At 37.1% G+C, this 25,605-nt stretch overlaps 1 protein-coding gene across 1 annotated transcript in view; it reads right to left on the bottom strand.

Moving 5' to 3' along the window:
• The window catches only part of LOC149065303 (patronin-like), a 145,194-nt gene extending 122,436 nt beyond the window's left edge, over nt 1–22,758 (bottom strand). Inside the window, exons 1-2 of the mRNA XM_089254231.1 lie at nt 22,663–22,758; nt 18,261–18,406 (exon numbers count right to left, since the gene is read on the bottom strand). Of these exons, the coding sequence (XP_089110357.1) occupies nt 18,261–18,344 (84 nt within the window). The 5' untranslated portion in view covers nt 18,345–18,406; nt 22,663–22,758. The remainder of the gene's footprint in view (nt 1–18,260; nt 18,407–22,662) is intronic.
• Nucleotides 22,759–25,605: the final 2,847 nt, after the last annotated feature.

The raw sequence follows: 25,605 nt of genomic DNA, 5'->3' as shown, positions 1-25,605 counted from the left end.
TGAAAATGATATCCTCTGTGAAAGTGACAATGGCGATGAGACAGCCCAGATGAAGATAAAAAAGATGATGCCGCACCCCCATGATGATCTGATGGATTACGATGAGCTTGGATACACGAAAGAAACGGATTAAAAAGTTTGAATCATTTTCCGTTGTAAATTTCCGCTCATTCATTCATGTTCATTTTGCATGAAAATATAAGAATTTTTTTTCTCTAAAATGCACGGATTTTTTGGGGTTCAGCTAATACAAGGATTTTCAATTCGGTGGTCCTGAAGTGGGGGGGGGGGGGGGAGTCGGCTTATACACGAGTATATACGGTATATATATTACCAAATATTGTTCCGGATAATGTCTCTCACACAAGTGTTGAAATGAAATGAGTAGAGGACGAAACAAAATGCAGTTCCGCTTTGACGGCGCTTTCACACAAGCAAAGAAAAAGTCGAAAACGTTCTCCACCATTCTCGCGAGATCCCATGCTATCATTTTCTTTCTAAAAATTTCTCTCTGCGCTATGACGCCACCAAATCATTGGAATTGTCGCTAAACTCGCCAAGTTTGTCGCAAATTTAGCAAGACTTAGAGAGGAATGCGTTAATTTTTATTTTTACATAAAATAATGACTACTTATATTATTTAAAGGCGAAAAATAAATGATAAATTAGGACTATTTAAGTAATTTTCGTAATATTATGACCGAACTTACTTATTGAAACTCATTTGCCATTGTTAAAAAGAATGCACAAAATAGTTTCATGCGACAGTTATTGACATATTACATCCTCTACATAAAAAAAATCATAATGAGTATACAAATTTCTAATATAAATCATCGTCTGAATTTGTCTTATCACTACTTTCATTGTTGATGAAATGAAAGCCAGTACAAAGTTTCACATTCTTATTTGTCTGGCCTTGTGAAAAAATTTCTTATCGACCCCCCCCCCCCCGTTAACACATTCCATTAAATTAAGGGTCAAATTTATCAATTTTTGGGCAATCGATGCTAATCGTCATAAAATTAATGCAGTCACCAACAGAAAATCTAACATCAGTTCATTTTTCGCGCTGTTCATGTCTAGAAAGAAGTCGGTATCGTAGTTACTGTTCACTTCGTTTATGAAATCACAACCGATTTACGTTCCAGGACCGGGCTTGGGCAGGTGCAAGAAACGCAGCAGCACCAGGTCGTAAATATAAAATAGATTAAAATGCATTGGCTACATGGCCTCTTTTCTCCAGAGATACAAATATGAGTACCCCCCCCCCCAGTAAACTTCCTGGACACACTGTATATACGCCATAAAAACCCGTATTCGCCTTATTACCCATTCATACAGTTATTGTGGCGAGTCGCAAAAATCACTGTTCCCGGCCTTGTGGTAAATTTCGGTAACGTAAGAATTAATCTTCCCTATAGCTTTTCAGATTCGTAATTTCGTGAGGGATTCATATAACGGACCCAAATATCGACTGAATAGACCCACTGAAAATACACCATTCTGACCGTTTCGATTATCGAATCTTGGGAACATTAAATTTCAAGTCATTCTCTGCTAAGTTATTCATCAATTTGCCTCTTTCATTTGTATTTTCTTACTTTTCAACGTGTTCCGATGCTCTGTTAAACGTTATTTTGAATTTTTCCACCGTATAGTCATATTTTTAAGCATCTCGCTACTACTACAGAACCACATATGAACCTCGTCCACATTCCTCGGCGGAACTTCTAACGAATGGGTGCATGTTGGAATATACGTTGTGCATGCACACTAACGTGAAGTTTGTTTCTGTGTAATGCTTGTTATAGTGCTGCCATGTATTTTTCAAACTGAGTGAAGTGTAATTATTGAAGATTTATACCGTTGTAGGCCTGTTGCTCTTTGTGGCAAGACTTTTCAACGAGGAGACTGGCTTGCATTCGCGCATCGAAGTTGGGAACCACAAAAAATCAACTGCATCCGACCGTCACTGTGGCGACGATGGGGTTAAAACCCGGGTCCTCGCGATGCGATTCCGTTACTAAGACTACTCACCACCACAGCGGCTAGCAATCTCGCTGCAAAAATACTAGCAATGATTATTTTTGAAATTATCTTCAGTTGCAATGCCATTTCCAACATTTTTTAAGCTGATTTTGATAGAATCTACAGCCTAACTATTTCTTTATCTTATCTGAGAGTTTTGTCTTTTTACGTACGCATGCGTGTATGAGAAAATGGGATTCATGTCGGGGGATACGAATCCTGCCACGTCATGCAGCTTATACCAATTTAACAAACATCAATCTAACCAGTAACATCAGAAACTAAGAGTCGCACACTCTCACGCAAACATAATACTCTTATTATAAAGATTACTATTCTCAGACTACGATGCTACGATATTACGTGTGGACCACGCAAGAATGCGGTTGAAAGATCCGTACCACCAGAATATTATACATGGTTAATCACGATCGGCTATAACACCGCGGGCTCTCACGATGAGGGAGAAAAATACCGTGTATAAGAATCTTGGACATAACTCCGAAACAGGATAACAAGACGCAAAATCATCGCTGCTACAATCTGAATTCGGTGACCACAATTTTCGCCTATAACGTCATTACAGTCCATAACATAGTATCTGTAACATCGTATGTGAACTGCAGTTTTGCTCTAGAAAGTATTCACGGATACCAACAAACGACTATTTGGATATAGTTTGAAAATGATACGGAAAAAACTAATATGATAATGCATGGGTATTTTTCTACACATAGGCCATAAAATAAATAAGAAACGGGGGGTTAATTTTGATTCTCACATAAAATAAAATGTAGTCAAAAACTCCCACATTAAATCGCAAAGATCTGGTTTCAATATTTTCATCAGATCAGTCAATAAGGTGGACCACGCGTAAAGTGTATTTTTGGCACAGCAACGTCCCTTTTATTCACCCGAGGGCTAATTTAGATCGGGAAAAACTGTAAATCTGATTCCGAACGACAATATCTAAATGTTGTCACCGGGATTGGAGATTGCTGCGCTAACCATTCGGCCGCGAGGCAGCAATGTCGAACGTTACGCTTTAAAGAGGCTGATTGCTTGCAACTTAACGTACGTAATATGTAGGCTACTGGAACTCAAAAGCACGTATCAACTAGGTAAGTGAAAGTTACCTGGGTAAACACTTGGCAAGCACAAGAGTGTGCCGAATTCATCGTCTGCTCAAAATTAACCCTTCAACTACCATTTTTTTCTGATAAAAAAATATAGTAAGTACTTTAATAAATCACCTAGAATACGAATATGGATGATGTGCTGAAAAAATAAAAAATTACCAGGGAGTGGGGACGATTGATCAGAAAGGAAATAAGTGTCCCCTTGGTGTATTTTAACGGACACGTGTCCAACATATACCCAGTGGTATTGTAATAATGATTAAAATGCAATGAGCGACAAGTTATTCTTATTCCAATCAATTTTGCGAAACATATTAATAAAATAATAAAATCTCCACGGGACATACTATCAAATCTCGATAAATCGAATACGCAGCGGCCGACAAAAAAATGTATCGTTACTTCGACTTATCGGAAATTTAGATTTCAGAGTGGGGTTCAAGTATTACGTTAGCAAATTTTTAGCCATTTTTGACCCCCTCCCCCCCCCCTTGTCAGCAAAATTTCGTCATCAGCTCTGCCCCTCTAAAACCTAACGCATATTGGTGGGATCAGAGACGTACACGGGGGGGGGGGGCATAGGGGGGTTCTCTCGTGCCCCCTTTCCACGATCAAAAATTTATTTTTTTAATGCAAAAAAAAATTATTTTTTAATTGAAATTTCGGAAGAAAATACTTTTATATATAATTATAGTCGATTTCTGTTAATTTCAATGTTATTTGAAGGCTATGAACTCAAAATTTATCTTTAATAAATTCATTGTGACCCACCCTCTAAGCCATATAATGATAAATCACATAAAGGCCCTTATCCCGCGGACCAAATATGGCCCTGGGGGTTACTTGATGCGGCCTGCCCTCTTCAAACCTAATTTTGTAAAAATAAACTAAACGGCACATTTACAGATCGCTCAAGTGTCCCGTGATACAATTCCAGAACATTTAAGCGGCCCGTGGAATATTTTCAGATCACTTAAATGACCCGAGACACAGTTCCAGAACATTTAAGCGATCCGTGACACATTTAGAGATCCCTTGAGTGACGTGTGACGTAGTTTTAGGGCACTTAAGTGGCCCGCAGTGCGGTTCTACATCACTCAAATTACCCGCGGCACTTTCTTAGATTATTTAAGTGATGCGTGGCACATTGCCAGAGCACTTAAGCGGCCCGGACACATTTCCAGATCACTTGGATCAGCGAAACATTTAGAGATCACTAAAGTGGCTCTGTAGGACACTTATCAATAGGAGGGATATTACTTCAATCGCCCACAAACTATCGAAAGGTTTTTCCCGTTTTTGGCGCACCGAGTAAGATGCCATTAAAAATATTTCATATTTTCATAAAAAGTGGTTGATGACGTAAGCATTATCCAACCCCCTCCCTCCCCCCTTGTCATCAAATCGGAAACCCCTTTCCCCCCCCCCCATCGATGATGACGTAATACTTGAATGGCCCCAGTGAGAAAAATAAAGATTCGTTAAAATATCAGCGATATTTACGAATATCGCATTAGTAAAACCTATCTAACTACTGGAGATAAAATTAGAATAAATTTTCGAATTTATACATTTTCATACGAGATTCATGAGCCTAAAAGTTATGGATATTTCTCCAATATACCGTATTCCTGTGAATTAGCCCGCATGCCGGAAAACAGCGGGGGAACCAACCTGCAGGACATACCCGTATTTTCTGGCTCACAGTTACTACAAAGTAATTGAACATCTTTATTCTAAAAACTACTGAATTGGCTGAATGCATATGGTGATCCTCGATAAACCTCACTTTTCCAGGCATGCTGGAAACTGACCTGATCCGAACGTTAAAAAAGCTGGTGCCCTCGAGTTTTACGGCCGGCTTATGCCGGGTATACGGTAGATATTTTACTGCAATAACTATGGAACAATTTTACAGTTTGAGATACAGCGCGGAGCCCCCAAAGAAATCTCCCAGAACTCTAGGATTCTGCAGAATGTCATTGAGAATCTCTGAAGTAAAATAATGAGGTAAAAAATTCACAGAATCAGCTCAAATACCAAAATAAAATAAAAAAATTCCAGAATTGTGAGTAAAAAAATCGAAACGCGTGTACGATACAAGCAAATGTCTATGATAGTTAAACACGATTGCGACCCACGAAATAACTTCAAGAAAAGATTTTAAAAGAAATCCAATAAAGCAAAATTTTACATTTAATGCAGTTAACTGTAATTGCCTTACAAGACCACATAATATTCTCCTTCACAAAATGTAGAAAAAAAAACCGAAAACACTAGTGCCATCTATATTCCGCAAAATACATGAACGCTTTTGTATCCTTTCCATAAAAATTAACAAAAAATTCTTTCTCACAATCGTTTCCGCAAAAAATTTTCTACCTCTAAAAAACCGTAGCAGACAGCAATTTGGAGACCACTCCCAAACATGGGTGTTAATATCGTTACAGTTACCTCTCAATGAGTGTTCACTAATAATCATCTAGATCAGAGTTTTCCAACTGGTGAAACAAAAGTGACAAAACCCCAAAAATCTCCGAATCACGCTAGATTCAAAGTTTTTCTTGCCACTGTTTCATCTATAGCAATTTTTTATAAGTTCCTGGGAAAATTCCAGAAAAATCTCATATTCCCGAAACTCAAGACCTACATGCGGATTTTATGAGGGTCTTCCTCCAAAGATGCGGAACTTTTAAATCCTTACATCAATGACGTAAGTACAACTGAACTGCGACGTTTTTTCCATTTCCAATCATTGGAATGCCGAAGAAGAAGTAGTTACCTTCGCTTTTTGTATAAACTTGTAAATAATATAATTGATGACTGCCACCTTCTTCAACTTGTTGATTTTTCTGTGCCAATTGGAAATAGGCCTGTTCGGCGTACTTTTCGCCTCCCTAAACCCCGAACAAATATTTTACGACGGTCCCCTATTTTTGAGATGTGCAATATATATAATCAGTGCGATGTGAAACCCGATATGTTCAATTCAACTATAAGGGAATTCTTAAAAGTATGTGTGAGTAGTGAATATTCATGTTAATATGCTTTTTCCGTATGTATTTCCATTGGTTTTTTTTTTTTTTTTTGTAGTTTGTTGTATTGATGTTTTTGTATTTTTCTTCTCTTGTCCATCTCTGTAATTGGGCAATCCTTGCCTGTTGAGACGTAAATAAATAAATAAATAAAATAAATAAATGGTTTCTTTGCATTCTGTGTGGCGCTCTCTCCCATCCCCAGCTCTCTTCCTTCCGATGTCAATGGTCAAAATCATGCAACTGAAACTTCGCAAAAAATTATCCCCAGGGGTGGAAAATGAAAATTTGATTATCGTAGCAGCAAAAATGTTGTTTTTGTAGCAGCATTTATTAGTTTTGTAGCACTTTAAAATTTTGGCAGTAAATAAAATAGTTTTTATATGCATATAAAGTCGAATACCGTTATAGCGAAAATCTCGTTTTAACAAACACGTTTCTAATCCCCCAGATAAGTTAACGTAAGAACAAAATGCAAAAACTGGAATTCCTTTATAACGAAATTTCGTTATAACGAAGTGATTTCTCCGGTCTCTTGGAGTTCGTCATAACGGGATTCGACTGTATACAGTAGCGTAGACAGGATTACTTTTTACTTTAAAAAAAATAGTGTTACCTCAGCTCAGAAGGAGGGTGCCCCCCCCCCCAAGATACAAAATACATAGATATTTCCTCTAGAACTAATTTATTTTTAATTTTTAAATTAAAAAAATTTGAGACTTCTTGGTATTTATATTTTTACATTTGATCATTGTTGTCGCACCACGGTCATTTTCTGCACACGAGAGCTAATTAGACTGGGACCTAAAATTTATTGCCGATTCCGAACGGCAAGCTTGTTTTTTTTATATTCATCGAGAGGTTAGTGCGCTAACCCCTCGATAGGAGACTCCCTGAGGTAGAAATTTTTTCTTCGGTCATGTCGCCGTTTTTGTTGTACCTCTGTGTCAGGAACGTTTTCTGACAAGGACGAACCGGGTATCGAACTCGCGACACCTCTAAACATCCTTTGTCACTTTAGGCGGGTATCTTATCTACCTGGGCTACCGCGCCCATATTTTTTTACATTCTCTACAACATCAACAAATGAGAGGCTTTTAACATACACATTTTAAAATATGGTATTTCAAATTTCAAAAATAATGTGAAAATGATTGTTTTTAGATTTACCTTGTAAACTTGGTAATGACTAATTTAAAAAAATCACTACAGGAGAGAGAGACTTGAAACACTCATTAGAGAAAGTAATTATTTTTCTTGTTTTTGCCGCTGATACAATTCTAAGTTGTGCTTTTGTTTTCTTCAGTTTCAAGCATTTTTGAACGTTCGATCTACAATTTACCAATTTCATATTTAAAATGATGTGTTTTTTTTTTCGAGTTCGTTCTTGATTCATTATCTCAGTTTGATTCAACATACTTTGAGATAACTTATTTTGCTGGGCCATTCTTAGAATGTTTATTAGAAATTCTAAGAAATTTAATAGATTGATTATAACTATAGACTTAAATTATTTTTAACTTAAACTATAGTAGTTTAAACCATATGGAATTAAATTATTTTTCAATTAAACTATAGAAATAGAAACTATAGAAAATAATGATTAAACTATTAGAAATTTAATGGAATGATTCTATTTTCTCAAAAAATTCAATCTGAGTACATCTGTTTTCACTCCGTATTTTTCACTTATTTCGTGACCCTTTTCTCATTTCATTACTTTTCCGGGATTTCGTCACTTTTCCATGATCACCGACACCCTGAATTCACTGACAACTTTTATATCGCAACTCCTGATGGTGGAGATAGATTCGTCATTTCTGTTTTTCCAATGCGATAATACGTTCTTTCGCGAACTTTCACATTGTTACGTTGAAGGATACATGAATGTTTCGTCAAATACAGCCAGTCAGGGAAAATAGGTGCAATTTAAAAAATAATTAACGCAAGGAACACATAAATCAAAGGGGACAACTTTTTTTCGTAAAAAAAAATAGCTGGAAACAGCGATCGAAGGTTTTTTTTGTTGTTGTTCTGAGGATGAGAGGCAATTCGCTTTTAGTTTCGCTCAATAGTTTGACCCTATTTTATATATTGTTGTAAGACTGGGCGCCGAATCCTGGGGAGGGGGCCTCAAGCTATTCCCATTTAAGGCCCCAAGAAATAAAATTGCGGGGAGGACAAATGATGTTATCGAAAAGTCAGCTTTTATTGTGAAGCAGCTTCAAAGTTTCATAAGGGAAAATTTCGTTTTTGGCATAAGATGGCGCAGAATTAAAGAATTTCGGCATTTTTGTAGCAAAATGTAGCAAGCGACCGGAAATTGTAGCAGCTTGTAGCAGATTTTCCACTCCTGAATCCCCTTCCCCAACCTTATAGACCTCAAAGAAAATATCACAAAAATCCAATGGTTTTAACTGAATTTTGTTTGTTATATAATAATTATTGAGAAAAATTTTACCCACAACATATTAAATTTTTCAAAATCAAATTATAAATTACTTGAATAACTGTAATTCGCATTACATCACTGTTGCTCAAATCTTGAGTATTCTTATATTGTTCTCCTGAAGATTTGATAGAAAAACTTTTTAATTTTAAACTTTTTCAGGTGATTTTTTTTTTTTTTTTTTTTTTTGTCTTCCATATCTGAGCAAAGCAGATAAAATGGATTCAATCTATCTTTTTGAAAGTTGTCTAAAAAACAGGACCGAAATACTGAACATTAGTCTTTCTCAAACCATGCGTCGCGGCTCTAAAGGACATCGCCAACCTTTGTCAGGGGTGTCGTGACTAGCTGTCAACATTGCTGATTGCCTGTTTAGTGCTTTGAAAGGGTAGAAAAAAACCTACAAAGGACAATTGCTAAAAACTGACCGTCTTTTCACTTCATGTCTTATGTTTTTGCTCAAGTTTGACTTTTTCACTCCTCTCAGACCACGCTTCCAATTTCTGCTTAATTTTGAATAATTTAATCTTCATATTTACTATAGCTGTTGTTTGGTTTATCGCACTAAACCGGAAGGTGGGGGGGGGCGAATTTACTCTTTCTTCCTTAAACCATTCATTCTATATTTCGGATGAGAATGGTGTATGCCGAAATTCACAATCAACCCGCCTGACCAAGTACAGTGAGCAGTACATTTTTCTCCTTGTTCTGTGTGTGTGTGTGTATGTATGTATGTGTGTGTGTATATATATATATATATATATATATATATATATTTTGTTATTAAACATTTTACAATCAAGAACATAATATTGCATGCAAACATCAGTGGAATAAATTCAAACAAATCTATCTGTTTTCGCTTTCCCTCTCTTCATTACCACAAAACTGTCTCAACCCTAAAAAAAATGTTCTTTATATGTCCGTCATGAGTATAAAAATACTTCTATATTAAGGTGAAATAGGGTGTACTATATACATAAGAGGGGAAAGAAAACAGTTAGGTGAGGGTGAAAAGAGAAATATACCTTATACCTACCATCTGTAAGTATTACAGATAAAAGAAAGTATAGTAATATACCGTTTTCCTCTCTCTCATCTGTTTTATTTTTCGTTAATACCGTTTTCTTGCTCTTCTGACAGCTGCTTGTATTTCGTGAATTATAATGTGAATATATTTAAAAGAGAAATCAGTGATACTGTGCATTAGTATTGTAATGATTAAAAAATGTGGGTGTTTGTGGAATACTACTTACGTAGCAGTGGAATATGGTCGATAAGATATTCGCGAACCGTGCAACAAGATACTCAGAGAAGCCGTGTGTTCAACACCTTTTTTTTGTCCTTGCGAGTGTCTGTTCTGATACAAGCGAACTATTACAAAAACAGCGCCATGATGATCAAACAGGACATTGCTATTGAGAAGTCTGCACACCAAAAATTTGGCGTACAATCCTCTCAGCAAGAAACATAGAAAAGCCATTCGGAATTGGCTGTGAACTGTATAAGTAACTGTCTAATTAGTCCTGTTGTGCAGAAAATGAAGGTGGTGGGAAATAATTATTAAATGAGCATGTTTTTCATTATTCTGAAGCTATGTTGTATAACTAAGAGATGACCAAATGCAAAAAAAAACTGTCCGTTTTGTGTGATGTAGGGCCTATAGCTCATGTTAAAATAATGGTTTCATGATTTAAAAATTTCAAAGTGAGTTTTTTCAGCATGCTGAAAAAAATTAATATTTTTTTACTAAAACGATGAAATAGCCAAATTATTATGAAAAAATACTTCTGTCCCGTAAAATATGGGTCATATGTTCACAATATATGTGTATATAACTCACAAATATATATATATATATTTTAGACACTTTTATCCTTACAAGTTTTGATTCTTGTTCCGTCCGCAGAGTGAATGCAGACTTTTCGTACACCCTGTATGTTAAAGAAATATTCAAAATTTGTTAAAAGGTTCCGCAGAATAGTCTCATAATAATCAAGGGTTTCGCGCGAGCTTTCATGTTGGAAAACCCTGATTTGGATGTGTAATTCAACTATTAAAATTTAATTTTACTCCTCCAAATTTCGTTGAGTGAAAATACACTGCTGGCCTCCCAAATTGCAACACCGAGAAAGACAAGAGATATCGCAACAATATTTATTTTGTAGAGAACATGTTGACCAAGCATCAAATGATTAAATTTATAGACTTCTGTGAAGTGTGGTTCCTGCCAAAATCAGTAGCCAGAGTAGCCGCCATTGTTGGAGATCACCGCTGCCACACGCCTCGGCATTGATTCAAAGAGACTTTGGATGTGTTCTTGGGGTACAGCAGACCAAGCAGCTTCCACGCGTTGCCAAAGTTGATCTGGTGTGGCAGTTGGGGATGTAATCTGGGTCAATCGTTGAGCAACCATGGACCACATGTTTTCTATCGGCGAAAGATGCGGAGAGCGATCTGGCCAGGGAAGCAATTCAATCTGGCGATTGACGAAGAACCTTTGGACAATGCGTGCCACGTGTGGTCGCGCATTATCCTGTTGAAATATGGCTGTGGGCAAGCCCTGAAGGTAAGGAAGGACAACTGGCTCCAACACCTTGGAGATGTAGCGCTGGCTTTTTAAAGTACCGGCAATGCGTACTACAGGAGTGCGAGAGTGATATCCAATACCGCCCCATACCATAATACCCGGTGCAGGACCAGTGTGGTGGTGCATAATGCAGCTGTTCAGCATCCTCTCTCCCCGGTGTCTCCAGACTCGAATCCGACCATCGTGGTGTTGCAGACAGAAGCGTGACTCGTCAGTAAAGACAATTTCATTCCATTGTGCCGTCCACATCCTTCTTTCATCGCACCATTGGCGGCGGAGACGTCTGTGGTTCTGCGTCAAGGCGTCAAGGGTAGACGAAGCAATGGACGTCTTGCGGACAGACCACTCTGCTGTAAACGGCGTCGAATGGCACGCGCAGACACTGGATGATGCGGTACAGACTGAATGTGCTGTGCTATGGTTCGTGATGTGGCTGAATGATTCGTCACTGCCATACGCACAATACGCCTGTCATCACGTGAAGTGGTGCACTGAGGTGGATGCGATCGAACACGTCGGTCCGTCGTGCCCTCCTGCATCCAACGATCACATATCCGCATTACAGTTGTTTGGTTTCGTCCAACACAACTACCGATTTCCCTGAAAGATAATCCACAATCTCGGTAGGCCACTATCCTCCCTCTGTCGAACTCGGATACTTGATCAAAAGATGATCGCTGTTTTCTACGAGGCATAATTGATCGTTTTTTTGAAAAAACCACAAGAAAAACACAATTGCCATACTTCAAATCGTCCAAATCTCCAAGCCTTAAATAGCACTTTGAAGTGGCGCCACAGGCGCGCGTGATGTGCATCTGCGCTGAAATTCTAATCGTTTGCATATCTCACCTCCGCTAATGCATGTTGTAAATTTCATATTATTTGCATGCTTCCTTCAGGGTGTTGCATTTACGGTGGCCAGCAGTGTACTTATCAAAATTTTGTTTTTTAAAGATTTTTTTTCCTCTGTTTTTAATATATATAAAAATATCCCTACCTCGTACAAAACTGCCCTTAAAATTTTAGGAGTGTGTGAAATTAAATTCAAAAATCTCTTCAAAAGGTTTTTATTTTTTTGAATAACACTGCTCTCTCAACAGTGTCAGAGCTGCATTTATGAATATGTGGCAGGTGCGGCTGGCTGTACAAGGCAATGAACTTACAGCACTTACGAAAAAATGTATGTAGCATAGTTTTTTTTAGCCCTTCAACAATAAAAATGTTTATGAGAAGCCAATCCCTAACTGGGGTTTATGGAATAAGAGACATAAGTACCCATAGGAAAAGGGGGTTTCACTTTTGCTCACTTCAGATGGCAAAGCAGGGAATGGGATTCAAATGATAATTACGTAAGCAATAGGGTATGAAATTATAAAATTGGGAAATTATCAGATTCTCGATATACAGAATGTAAATTGCAATACATTATCCTGCTGGTACTTTCAATCAGAGGAGTAAGTAGGACTGCCCCCTCCCCCAGCCAACCAAAATTTAAAAAAAAAAATTAAATATTTTGGTAAAAAAATTTAAATATCCAAAGAAAATACCTTTTATATGTTATTATAACCAATTTCTGTTAATTTAAATACTTTTTCAAGGGTGGAAACTTAAAATGTCTCGATAAAAAATTTTCCTGCCCCCTCTAAAGGTTGATCCTGCATACGCCCCTGCTTGCAATCCTCAAAGCAGAATGTTTTTTATTGTTTTGCAAGGAGCCCTCAGCCTGACTGGAAATGTTATGTGATAAAAATTCTCATAATAATGTTTTCTATATTTTTCTTAAAATTCTTCTAGATTGTTCTGCAGCAATACCGATTGTTTAGCGATGCATCTGTCGATTTTCAACATATTCTGCTTTAGGGCATGCAATCAGGTAAGAATATTCCCAGAAAATAACTTGACTGCCCTCTCCCCCCCCCCCCCATGATGTTGTTAAGTTTTACAGAAATAGGTTGTAGGAAGATCGGAGCACTGAAGAAACGAAAAATTACGGGGGCATGTTTTTTCAAGTCACACTGGTGGATCGAAGATTTTTGGGGGCATTCAGGGGTGTACGCAAGATCAACCTTTACAGTGAGGCAAAAAAAATTTCTTCGAGAAATTTTAAGTCACCTACAGTCAAAAACATTTAAATCAACAGAAATTGACTAAAGCTCTATATAAAAGGCATTTTCTTGATATTTTAATTTTTTTTTTTAAATTTTACTTGGCTTGAGGAGAAACGGGGCCCTATGCCCCCCAGCTAGGAACTTAACTGCTGAGAAGGGGGAGGAAGGGGTCAAAAATGGTCAAAATTCTGTTTATACAATACTCGAAGGGCCCCCTAAACTTGAGCTATTCATCCCACAAATGGACTTTGATCCTGATTTTAAATATTTTTGGAAATTGGCACCAAAAAAAAATCTGCATATATTATTACAGAATCAACAAAACATGCCAAAAAATATATCAACACAAAAATTATAAATACACAATTAGATAAAATTCACGCACAAAAGTATAAAAATTCTATAAAAACTAATGAAAATTCCGGATCGATCACAATTTAATTTAAATCCTTTTTGGAAGTTGGTAACCCAAAATTTCTCTGGAACATATTACTTGTGCCCCTCTTTCCCCAAACATTTCGAGCTCCTCTGAACATTAATACTGTGTAAGCTCCTGGTTGATTCGGGGGGGGGGGGGCCTGCCCTTGGGTCTAGTCAGCCCACCCAATAAGGTAGCACTGCCCGGAATAAGAATCACTGTTATTTTCACATAAGGCTCTGCATATGGGTGGCAGCTGTGTATGCAGGATCAACTATTGGGAGAGTTTTTCTCCCAATTTTTTTTTTTTTTTCAAAAATATCATTGCTCACTTTGGGAAACACTGGTACCTAATTTACTGTCCTGACTGAAATATGTGAGCATTGCAGGCAGTCATGATAAAGGGCATGAATGGAGGTCCCCTCGAAATAGGGGTCTGCAACCATTCAGACATGGGGGGGGGGCAAATTAAACTTTGCACAAAGCTTACAGGCCACCAATTCTCATACCGTGGTATTCTCGGTTATTTAAACAGGGTTCCCCAAATTGAATGCTTTTATTTACTCTGAATCTATACATTTCATCAAATTTGAATTATTGATTATTTTCAAATATTTTCCTTTAATTATTTTTAACCAATTATTTCTTTTATAGAATCTGAAATTTGTCCCGATAATTTTGAAATTATGCATTCATTGATTTAAAAGTTTTATAAAGTATGATATTATGTCTTTCAAAAAGTATTTTTCTCAATGAATAATTACTTTCAACAATTCTGAAATTATTCTCGATAATCATGAAATTATTTGTATCAGTAATTTTTTATTCATTAATTATAAAATTTTATCAATTATGAAATTGTCATTTTTAATAATTCTAAAATTATTTCTTTCATAAATGTTTTTTCATCATTTCTGTTAATCCAACAATTATGCATGCACCTTCTGGATGCCAAACTTATGCTCTCAAAATACTATGTAACCTATATCAAATCATAGGCGTCAAAAACTATTTTGGCTTAGGTGCCCCTGAATTCATTATACAGACCATTTAATGTATCAAAAGTGCAGCATTACTATTGCATCTGGAAAGTATCTGCTACTTCTCAAATACAGCAGCACAGATTTCAGTAACCGAATCTATTTAATGAATTTTCCTTGGAATTCAATCATTTTTATTATGTAAAGTAGCTATTTTCTAAAAACGGTTGGCGGGCCTCAACAAAAAGCTCGGGTTCGAACCCCACTGTCGCCCAGTGGTGGTCAGCTGAAGTTGGTTTTCTATGGTTCCCAACTTCGAAGTACAAATGCGGGCTGATCTCCCCATTAAAAAGTCTTGCCACAGAGAGCAACAGGCCTACAACTATTTTTTTCTTCCACTGTGGCCTATGTCTCCTCAGACAAACCAGCTTATATCCCCTAGGGCAGTGGTTCTCAACCTTTTCAAGCCTGCGGCCCGGTTTTATTAATTTCTGTAAGTCAAAAGTCCAGTCAAACACCTGACCGACGGAAAATGAATAAGGAAAAACGAAGCAGCTAATCACTCGTAGCCCGGCGGTTCCCCTAGAGCAGAAACACTGCTCTAGGGGAACAGAGTGGAGGCTGCGGTTGGTCTGGAGGCCTACAACTATACAATTATTCTATCATCACACTTCGGTCATAGTTAAATTGATGGCAAATAGCAGCACTGCACATAGCAAGAATTACACAGAAACAAACATCATGTACCAATTCCTTACAAGTTCCACAGAGGAATATGAACGAGGTGCATGGGCGGTTTAGTAGCAAAAAGCTTGGAGGGTCATGGGTTGAAAACCCATACCTTAGAAGATGATGAAAGTAACCACTTATATTTTCAATCCAAAAAAAAAGAGTTTTCAGAATTTTGAGTCGAGGTCAGTCTCATTCTTCTACAAGTTTTATACAAATACAACACCACAACAGGCAAAATGCCCAACGAGGTGGATGAGAAAAAGATGCCCATAAATCTTAATCTACTTGCTTTGTGCCATAATGCTCTTTTCCATATTATTCTTTTCTTAAACCATGACAAACGCTTTTGCAATTAAAAGAATTTTTCCGAGCAAAGACCTCACATGATTTACTGTATTCCTAACTTTAGGAAAGGAAGTTTTCATAAACATTTTTATTATTTAGCTCCGAAATTATATAATGCATTACCACTAGAAATACAAAATATACCCACACACGTGGCATTTAAAAAAAATATTATTCAAATTATTTATTTCAACAGACGATGTAGACTCTTATTTTGACCTTAAGCAGGAGCAATAAAATTTATTCCCTTTAGCGTCACCGCTTTAATTGTGTATATTTTTCAATAAAAAAAATTTGCTGTTGCTTGTGTTGTATATGTATATATATGTCTGAGTTTCATTTTTTCCCCATATATTATATATATATATATTTAATGTTTTGCTTATTTTACATTTCTTATACTGCATTAAGAATTTTGTCTTTTTTTATGTTGTATGTGTATGTTTTTTGGTTGTTAATATTTATCATTGTGTTTTTATTTTTCTAATTGATAATTTTGTCTCATTTATGTTATATATGTGTCTTCTTTTGTTTCTGTTCATGTCGTATTTTTATTTTATTCATTAATTATCATGTAAATTCTCAATCATCTGTACAGGCATCATAACCTCTGGATAATAAATGTTTCACATAACTAAAGTTTAATCTCTGTTTATTGAAAATGAAAAAATTTGATTGACATTGAGATTGCTTTTTTTTCCTTCTGCTCAAACAATGCCATACAAATATGCAGGCCCACAATGTATACCATTATACAAAGAGATAATGACAAATGCAATGATATAATACTAAACTAAACATTTGCTCCAGGTTATTGAATATTTTCATAAACACATACACACCATAGCCAGAAGTGTGTTTCAGAAGGGCAATCAAATGTTACTTTAAGTACTATTCATTATACTTCATCATCTGATTCCATGCATATTATTTTCTTCCATTTAGATTTCAAATCCACCCCCCCCCCCCCGCCTTCCCTCAACCCTAGATCAGTATCTACTGTTTCATTGTTTAAGTACAAATACAAAGCCACAACAGACAAAACGGCCAACGAGGTGACTGAGAAAAAGATGCTTATAACAGTCCAGGACAAACTAAACCTCGGAAAAGTGAAATACAAGTAATAGAAATTGCTATAAAGTTACAAAAGTGGTAGAAACCTGGGTCCATTTGGTCATCAACATCGCCCAGTACTAAAAATGCCACACTCTGGATCAGAGAGATTTTTAAAAACAAAAGTAGAATAAATAAAGTCAAGAAAATAATGAAATGGAATGAAGACAAAGTGATCCCACAGACGCCATATCAGCCAATAGCACAAGTACAAACTGCACCACCTTGCCGTTCACAAAGAAAAAAAGAAACTGATCAACTATAAAGAAGACTGACTGATAGCACAAGTATAATGCCGTGGAAATCGAATGATTTAAATTGAGGATGAAATCGATTATGAATTTTATCTGATCATTGATTTCAATATACGATTTAGGATTTTATATTTGAAATAAGATTTGTAATATAGGATTATATGCTTGATTTCCGATTGTATACGTAGATTGTGATCTCGCAACGGTTTTTATGCTTAGATTATGATTTTATAGTTATGATTGTAATGTATGCTATTTTATAAATAAATTGCCAGAGGTATCCAGTCCGTGAGGACAATGAACTGATGTTGCCATATGGCAATGTGGCCTGGGTATCTTTGGGTTTGACTGTCATCGTCATGTTAAGACCTGTAAGATCTACCTTTGGCTATAGTTTTGCTTGGCAATTCTTTTTTTGGCAATCTAGAAAATTGCAAGGAGGAATTCTGGAACAAATGAAGAAAGAAGACTATTGGACACCGGATCTACTGATCCATTGAATTTGAATTTTGTGTTCCATCGCCAACCAAATTTCGTGGTGCTATCACTGTTCGAAACAAAGCTAATGGCACATTTCTTCTGCAGGTATCATGCCGACTTTTCTCAAAAACTGAAGTCTTTTTTCATCTGACTAAAAAATTTTCATGTATGAATTAAAACTCGTGAGCAAATGATGCATGATGACACATGATGGCTTCAGCCTATCACTCAATAAATTTAAATGATCACGAACACGATAACGAAACCTGCTGATGACAATAAGAAATGAAAATGGTGTTAAAATAGATAATGATAGCACATTGGCTTGAAAAACATTATTGTCTTCAATGAAAAATTTTTAAAAAGCCAAAGTGCCAAGGTAATCAGTTGGCGACAAAAAATAGTCAAATTCACCACAACCCTGCTTATGGAATCTTAGCAATTTTGGTTATATTTCTGTATTTTGCAAAAGTGATAACAATACCCAAATGATAACATTATCCATGATTTTAATAAGCAGTGTCTACTGTATTAAATCAAAATTTATTAGAAGAAAAAAAACCACAAAATTCTGAATTTGTCTTACCTCATGTTTGTCATAGTCTTCGAAGGAACATATCTCATTTCTGTCGAAATCAGGAGAATCTTCGACAGGCTCTTTGGCATCCATATCAATAATTACAGGAGACGAATAAATATGATGGAAAACAGGAACTACTTAACGCACATGACCTAGGAAACAAATAAATTCATGTAAATTAGAAAATACTAATATAAATACCTTCATCCTAACGGCAATAAACAAACAAAATTCACCCTCATCTCGACAGAAATCTCAAACATGATAAACATTACAATAAATATGGATAAAATTATATCATTACATCCAGCACTGCATCTACTTTACGACACACATTCTGGTCATATCCACATACATTTTGCAACCAGTGGAGTTGGGTGGGAAATGAAGGCGGATTCAAACCCATGGACCTTGACGACAACCTTCGTAGTGGAAAATGAGCATCTTGCCACTGCACCGCTAGGGTGCAAAAAAAAAGTATATAAAGCACTGGTTTTTTTTATTGCCATATTTTAACATGTATAAGGAGCCCCACTGATTTTTCGGGCTAAAAATTTGGAAAAAAGTTGAAAAGATACATCTATAGTGCTATACATGTATTTTGTGTGACCTAATTTTTGGCAAAAAGAGGTCCTTATACACGTTAAAATATGGTATCGGCTGTTCTGCCACCTGTTCTAGGGTAAGAGAGCCACAGATAAACAATCAATAAGGAATGGAAGCCACATGTAGGGCTTGAAATATCTACAAAAAATTCAGACGAAAGCATAATCATATGATAGTGCACAAGTGGCATGGTGGTAAAATGCTTGTCTACATCCTTGAAGATTGCTGTCAGGTCCCAGGTTCAATCTGGCGTCAGAATATACAGGGTGAATCAGACCTATTTTGCCAAACAAAAGGGGGTGCTAGATCAACCCAAGCGGTTGTTCTACCAGGGACCTACCAACCCTGTCCTATCTCAAAATGTTTGAGTTATGGTGGATAATTGCTTATGGGAAAAAATGTGTCAAGTCTGAAAAAACCTGGATTTGTGAAATTTCTGAGATACCTTAATGCAAACTAAGCACATATTCGGAAAACACAGAAAAAATCCTATAAGGTCCACCAATTTCATTGGAATATCTGGATTTAATGGCAAGCTACAGACCCTGAAAGATTGGCAACGTTCAAAATCGAATTGAAGCCAAAATTTTTAATCATTTTTAATTTCACATCATTTTTAATCATAATTTAATTTCGTCGAATTCGCAAAAACTCCTCTAGCTACAATCCGTCAAATTTGCCAAAAACTTGCTCATTTCACTAGCTTTCGAAAGAGCTTACAATAAATTATATCATTTTTCTGATTCAGGAGAAATTTTGTCTTTTGTTTGCAATACATTTAGCATACAGTCAGCATTTGTCGAAGTAGATATTAGACAAAAATTCTGGATTGGCCGTTACAAATCTTGGCAGCAATTTGATTTTGCACCAAAAACCCTATAAGGTGACACTACCTACATCCACAGGATATCTGTATTCAATGACGAGCTAAGTGAAAAACTAGACAACACTAGATATGCACTCAAACTTAGGTACACACATGTACACTTCTGGCACAACTCGCTAGGTAGTAAATTGCCCATAGATGGCAATCGACCTGAGTTGTGCTCGGTTTAAAAGAAAGACATGCTGATATAATTTTAGATAATTTTGTGTTACCTCCCCAGACTTAAATTCAGTAATTGCCCACAAAAGCAATTAAGAACTGATGCTAATTTTTTGGTCGGCATGGCAACCTGCCTTGTAGGATTTGTTAATTCCAAGCCCCAAAGCAGAATGTTTAGCACTGTTCTGCAACGAGCCCTCAGCGGACTGGAGATGTTCTGCGGTAAAAATCCCCATACGTGTAATATATAGGGTTCTTTTTTCACTTTTTCTTAAAATTCTTCCAAATTGTTCTGCAACGTATGTTGCAGATTTTGGCACATTCTGCTTTGGGGATTCCAAGAATGATTTCCAGAGAAAGGACAATTTTTTTATGTTACAGATATGAAATGATGCCAACACCACTGGCGTGATGAATTCTCACAAATCAAATATCGCTGCTAAAAATGTCTATGTGGGATCATGTCAAAACAGTGTGTAGCGGAATGAAGTCACTCTTTTGCTCACTCACGTACTTGCAAACTGTATAAGTCATTCACTGACCTAGTCCCTTGCTGTCTGAGCAGAGGCGAATTCATTGACGGTTACACAAATTCTGTCGCCCTCTTCCCATTCCAATGATTTTCTTGAATGACCGCTTCTCTGAACTTTCTGCCTCTAGCTATAGCCTTCTAAGCTTCCCTGTAAATACACCACTGTGCGTATCCGACCGAACTTTTTGGTGATGCGTGTTTGTTTGCTCAGTGGCTTGAACTCCTCAATAAAATTTCCAATATGGCTCGCGCTGTGCCAACAGTTGGAGACCCCTGATATTGTCAAAAATAGGGAGAATTAGTGGCGACATCACGGCCGGCAGAGCTGGGACACTAATTTTGCAAAATATTCTTTGATTACACGATTTCGGCCAATCACGTCTCACCTTGGTTTACGATAATTCCCATTCATTCAGCTTATATTACTGAAGGGCGTATGACATCAGCAGTCTCTGCCTTGTTTTAATGGTATCATCCACAAGATTGAATACAGACTATACAGTCCAATTGCAGCAGTAAGACTGCGTCTGTAAAATGTTCGGCTCGGCGACATGGGCAAGAAAACACAAGTTGGGAATCACAAGTTAGACTTCACGGAGCAAAATATTGTGGTGTACCCCCACACACACACTAAGGAGGCTTAAGCCACATGGTTCTGCAATGTGTGTGTGCGTGAATTTCAAATTGTGTTTTTTCCAATAAATTTACTATAGAGGGGCCTGCGGGAAATACAGGCCTTGGGAGAGGGTGCTGACTGAAGCCACTGATTATACCCTGATAAGTCAGGCACAGATCCAGGACGATGTGTTGAGGGGAAGAATTGTGAAAGTTCATTGAATCATCCCGCATTTTATGGGATAGACAATTTGTACCATATTATTCAGCTATTGACAAGAGCCTCTGTTCTCATATGCCCCACCACTACCACTGGATTCACGCCTGAGCAAAAGCAGACATCTGCCGCTGTGAATTAAGCAAGACATCTTTAGATTTAAATACAGCGAAAGCAGGCGTCGTCAGTTGTGAATGGAACCTTTTAAAATTTTCAACTGTGAATTAAGCCAAAGCAGACATCTTCAGCTCCGAATGGAGTGGAAGCAGGCGAATCCAGAATAAATATGTAGGGACTGCAACTAGATTCTCCATCAGCGGGGTCAGACATGTATTTTGGTGCCCTCTTGTTGTGTTGAAAGACCCCTCCTCCTCTGTTCCGGGACAAAATACCCCACCTGCTTTCCACTGAGAGGCGCACTTATAGTTATGCTGACTATATATACACAAACTTTGTCACCCTTCTCCCAATTCTACTACTCTTTCCTCGAATTCACCACCCTGTGGAGCAGACCACTTGCCCCTCCCCACTCGTTCAAATACATACGTTTCTCTAAAGTCACTCACGTGCTTTCACACTGTTTTGGTTATAGAAATTTTGCCATATTTCTTCCATTCTACTAATTTTCTCAGTCACTGACATACTCACACACCCACTCTAAGTCACTCGCTGACCTGGACCTCGCTCTACAGGTCACTCGTTTGGTCATTCAGATGCTTTCTTATATTTTAAGTCACTCTTTTGCTCACTCACTCTTTAAAACTCTATAAGTCACTCTTTTGATCACTCACTTAGTCCCTTGCTATAGAGGCAGAAGTGCTTTATTTAGGGTTTTACAGATTCTACTGCCATTCTCCCACTCTGATTTTCTTGGCCACTTGTTCCTCAAATTTGCCGCCCCGGGCTATATAGCCCACTAAGGCCGCCCCCCAACCCGGATATGACACTGTTGTAGCATAGTCACGGCCCTGATTGGATCATCCCGTGTTTTAAGGGACAGACCAATTTTCTCCATATTATTCTGCCCCTGGGAGGGGCGATCGCTCTCCACCCCCGGATCCGCGCTTGTAGTAAGTCACGAGACCCTACTATATTAGGACGCCCCTTCAACACTGAGGGGTCTGCCAAAACGGGGGGCGAAATGGACAACCACGTGGGGAGAGGCGCCCCAACCGGCCACAGAATACAATAAATATCTCCAATGAAACAAAAACAAATGCAGCTACTGTTAACGGTGAATATTTAATGACGGAAAACCGTTATACATAATATAAAATTTATTTTCCCTCGCCAAAGAACTGCACCATGTGGCGATTATTATTGGCGAGAATCACCCTCTAAAGTACGGGCTTCAAAAATTAATTTCAAAAATGTAAACGAGCATCGAACTTACACACACAGCAGCCACATTGAAGGCATAAATATTGCGGGAAACATTCAACTGCTCAGCGCGGCCATCTTTGGGCTGTCATTGATGCCACTCCTACACACCGTGGGAAGAAAAAAAAAACATTCATTCAAAAAAAAAACAAACTTAGAGTTTATATTTTCGAAGGTGGAAATGAAACTAAATAATACTAAATTGATAGGAAAACGTTATTTTTCGAGGAATTTCGGAATATTTTTGTAGTGTTTAGATAACGGATGTGGTCGAAAAATAGGTAGCACTAGCAGTGACGTCACGACTGGTAGCGCCGGGGCGCAAATTTCGCAAATGCACTGCTTGCTATTCGACGATCACACGATTTCAGCCAATTACTTCTCTTTTTGGTTAACGATAATTCCCACTGATCTATTATATAGCTTACATTACTGGAGGGCGTGTGATGTCACACTAATGCGCGTTATAGTAACTTCATCTTAATGACTCATGGTTGTGCGTCACGCTGACGTCATGATTATAACGGTGATGACGTAATCCGGAGGAAATTTGTTTTTCTTTTTTAAAATACGCCCAGCTGTTGGCACTCGATGCTTTTTAAATTGAGAAGGGGTAGAAGCATTAAGAAATATAAGTTCCTTATTTCTCCTCTAAAGGAAGAAGCAATACTATACGCTAGAGCAGCGGTTCTCAACCGGTGCTCCGCAGCAGGGAAAGTAAAATAAATCAGTAAATTTGATTAATAAGTAAATAAAAAGGTCTGAAGGATTCCACCATATAAGTTATATACCAAATAGGGCTCCTCGAGTCACTCGGGGCTCCGCCATAGAGATTATACGTTGGAAGGGCTCCGCGAGTCAGAATAGGTTGAGAACCGCTGCACTAGAGTATGATAACTATAAAGACGGAATATAACTATAGACGGAAACATGTCCTTTTTTTCTATGTCATTTCAATCGTCCTCCTACGTTTCGGGAAATTCGCGATTTTGTCCTCCTCTTAGGTTAAGGATTTTTTTTTTTCTGAAAAATTTTCTTTTTCACTTTAAAAGAAACACCCTGCTATTCAAGAATAATGCCGTGTGGGACCTCCTCGGACTTTGATGACAGCGAGTATTCTTCTAGGCATTGACTCTACAATTTGCTGGAACCGCTGAGGAGGAATATTAGCCCATTCTAACGAAATGGCAGCTCTTGGTTCTCTCAGGTCAGAAGGTGTTGTTTCGGAGTTTTTAACGGACCTTTCAACCTCGTCCCACAAATGTGCTCAATTATATTGAGGTCGGGTGACTAAGAGGATCATTGAAGTAATTAAAACTCTGAATCATGTTCCTCAAACCGATGAGATGATTCCAACCCTGTTCGAGGGTGCATTGTCCTGCTGGAAATAGCCATCATCATCATCAGGGAACACTATGGCTATGAACGCGTGCAATTGGTCAATGATGTCAAACATCTGTCAATGCCAGCGCATTGACAGATGTTTCCAACGGAGATAAGGGACCAAGAGTATCCCAGTAGCACAACGATATAATACAATATGTGGACCATATCGTTATATATCGAAATGTCAGAGGAATATCAGATGTCATAACTATGATATACAACGTTCTCGTCCTATATAATTCAAATTATTTCGGATATTAATTGATCAAGTCTTTAATTTTTCAGGGGAATATGTATTTTATTCCATGCGAATAATCTTCACTTTGAAAGACAAAAACCTGGGACAATCAATTATTTTAATATAGTTTGAAATACATAGATCTATATCTTGAACGTGACAAAGATCTACAACTATATCAGATTCTCGATATAGACATATCATAGAAGACATAGCTCTGTGTCCTGAACATTACGTACATCTATATCGTGAACCTGACAAAGACATATATATCAGATACACAATATGCTGATATATCACCATATCGTGTGCCTTCAAATAAAAATTTGGAGAAAATGTAAAGTCAATTGTACAATTTTTTGTTTGAATGGAAATTGAAAACGTTTGAATGAATAATTGTTCGTATGAAATTTTGATTTTAATAGGATTAATTATGTTGATATATCAAAATCATTTCATCAGTTATAATTGAATCCTTACTGTGTATGTTTTACATCGCAGATGTTGGTGTTTTAGAAGCAGCAAGAACTTATCCACCTTAACTTTAATTGCCACTTTATAATTGCACATAATTTTTAATTTAGAAAAATTTGCTCTTGTTTTTGCTGTATTTGTGTGTTTGTCTTAAAATTATTTATTACTTATTTCTTTTTCTTTGAATTTTTTTGTATTGCATATTTTTTTATTTTGTATTTTTTGTTCTATTAGTATAAATTAATAATTTTAAATAAATAATTAATATATTACGCAATACATTAACTTGTCTTTCTTGTGTTTTTTTTTTTGTATTATATATAATTTCCTCAATTATAATATATTTTTTTCAATTATCTGCCACAAGATGATAAATACGTCTCATATTTCTTCTTTTGTAATTTTTGTGCATACATGAAAATGAATAAATTTGAGTATATTTATATATATATATATATATATAAGTAAAAAACCATTACTTGTAAATTAATGTTACAGTAGCAACATCTAGCCAGTGCTGTATGGTGGGTTGGTAAGATACGGAGTCCGAGATGGGAAGGGTACGTGGGTTGAAACCCACCCACAGAATTCTTTTAAGTTTCTTCTGAAAGAGCGCGTCTATCGTCAAAAATTTGAAGTATTTGCATATATCACATTCACGATATATGTAGATCCATTTATCTCTGACTATGCTTTTTTAGCCAGAACGATATCGTGGCCCGATATAGATCAATATTGGAAACAAATTTTACGATATATACCTATAGTTTTGTGCTACTTGGGTTTGCCATGAAAATGCTCCCCAGGCCGTGATTCCACCCACCTACTCAGGCTGCGTTCAAATCTCCCGCTTTCTCG

The sequence above is a fragment of the Pholcus phalangioides genome, unplaced genomic scaffold (assembly GCF_987345545.1).
Source record: "Pholcus phalangioides strain wild (caught in Gottingen) unplaced genomic scaffold, Ppha-v1.0 ptg000040l_1, whole genome shotgun sequence".
NCBI lineage: Eukaryota > Metazoa > Arthropoda > Arachnida > Araneae > Pholcidae > Pholcus > Pholcus phalangioides.
Note: the sequence above shows the minus strand (reverse complement) of the source record. Positions and strands in the feature narration are given on the sequence as shown.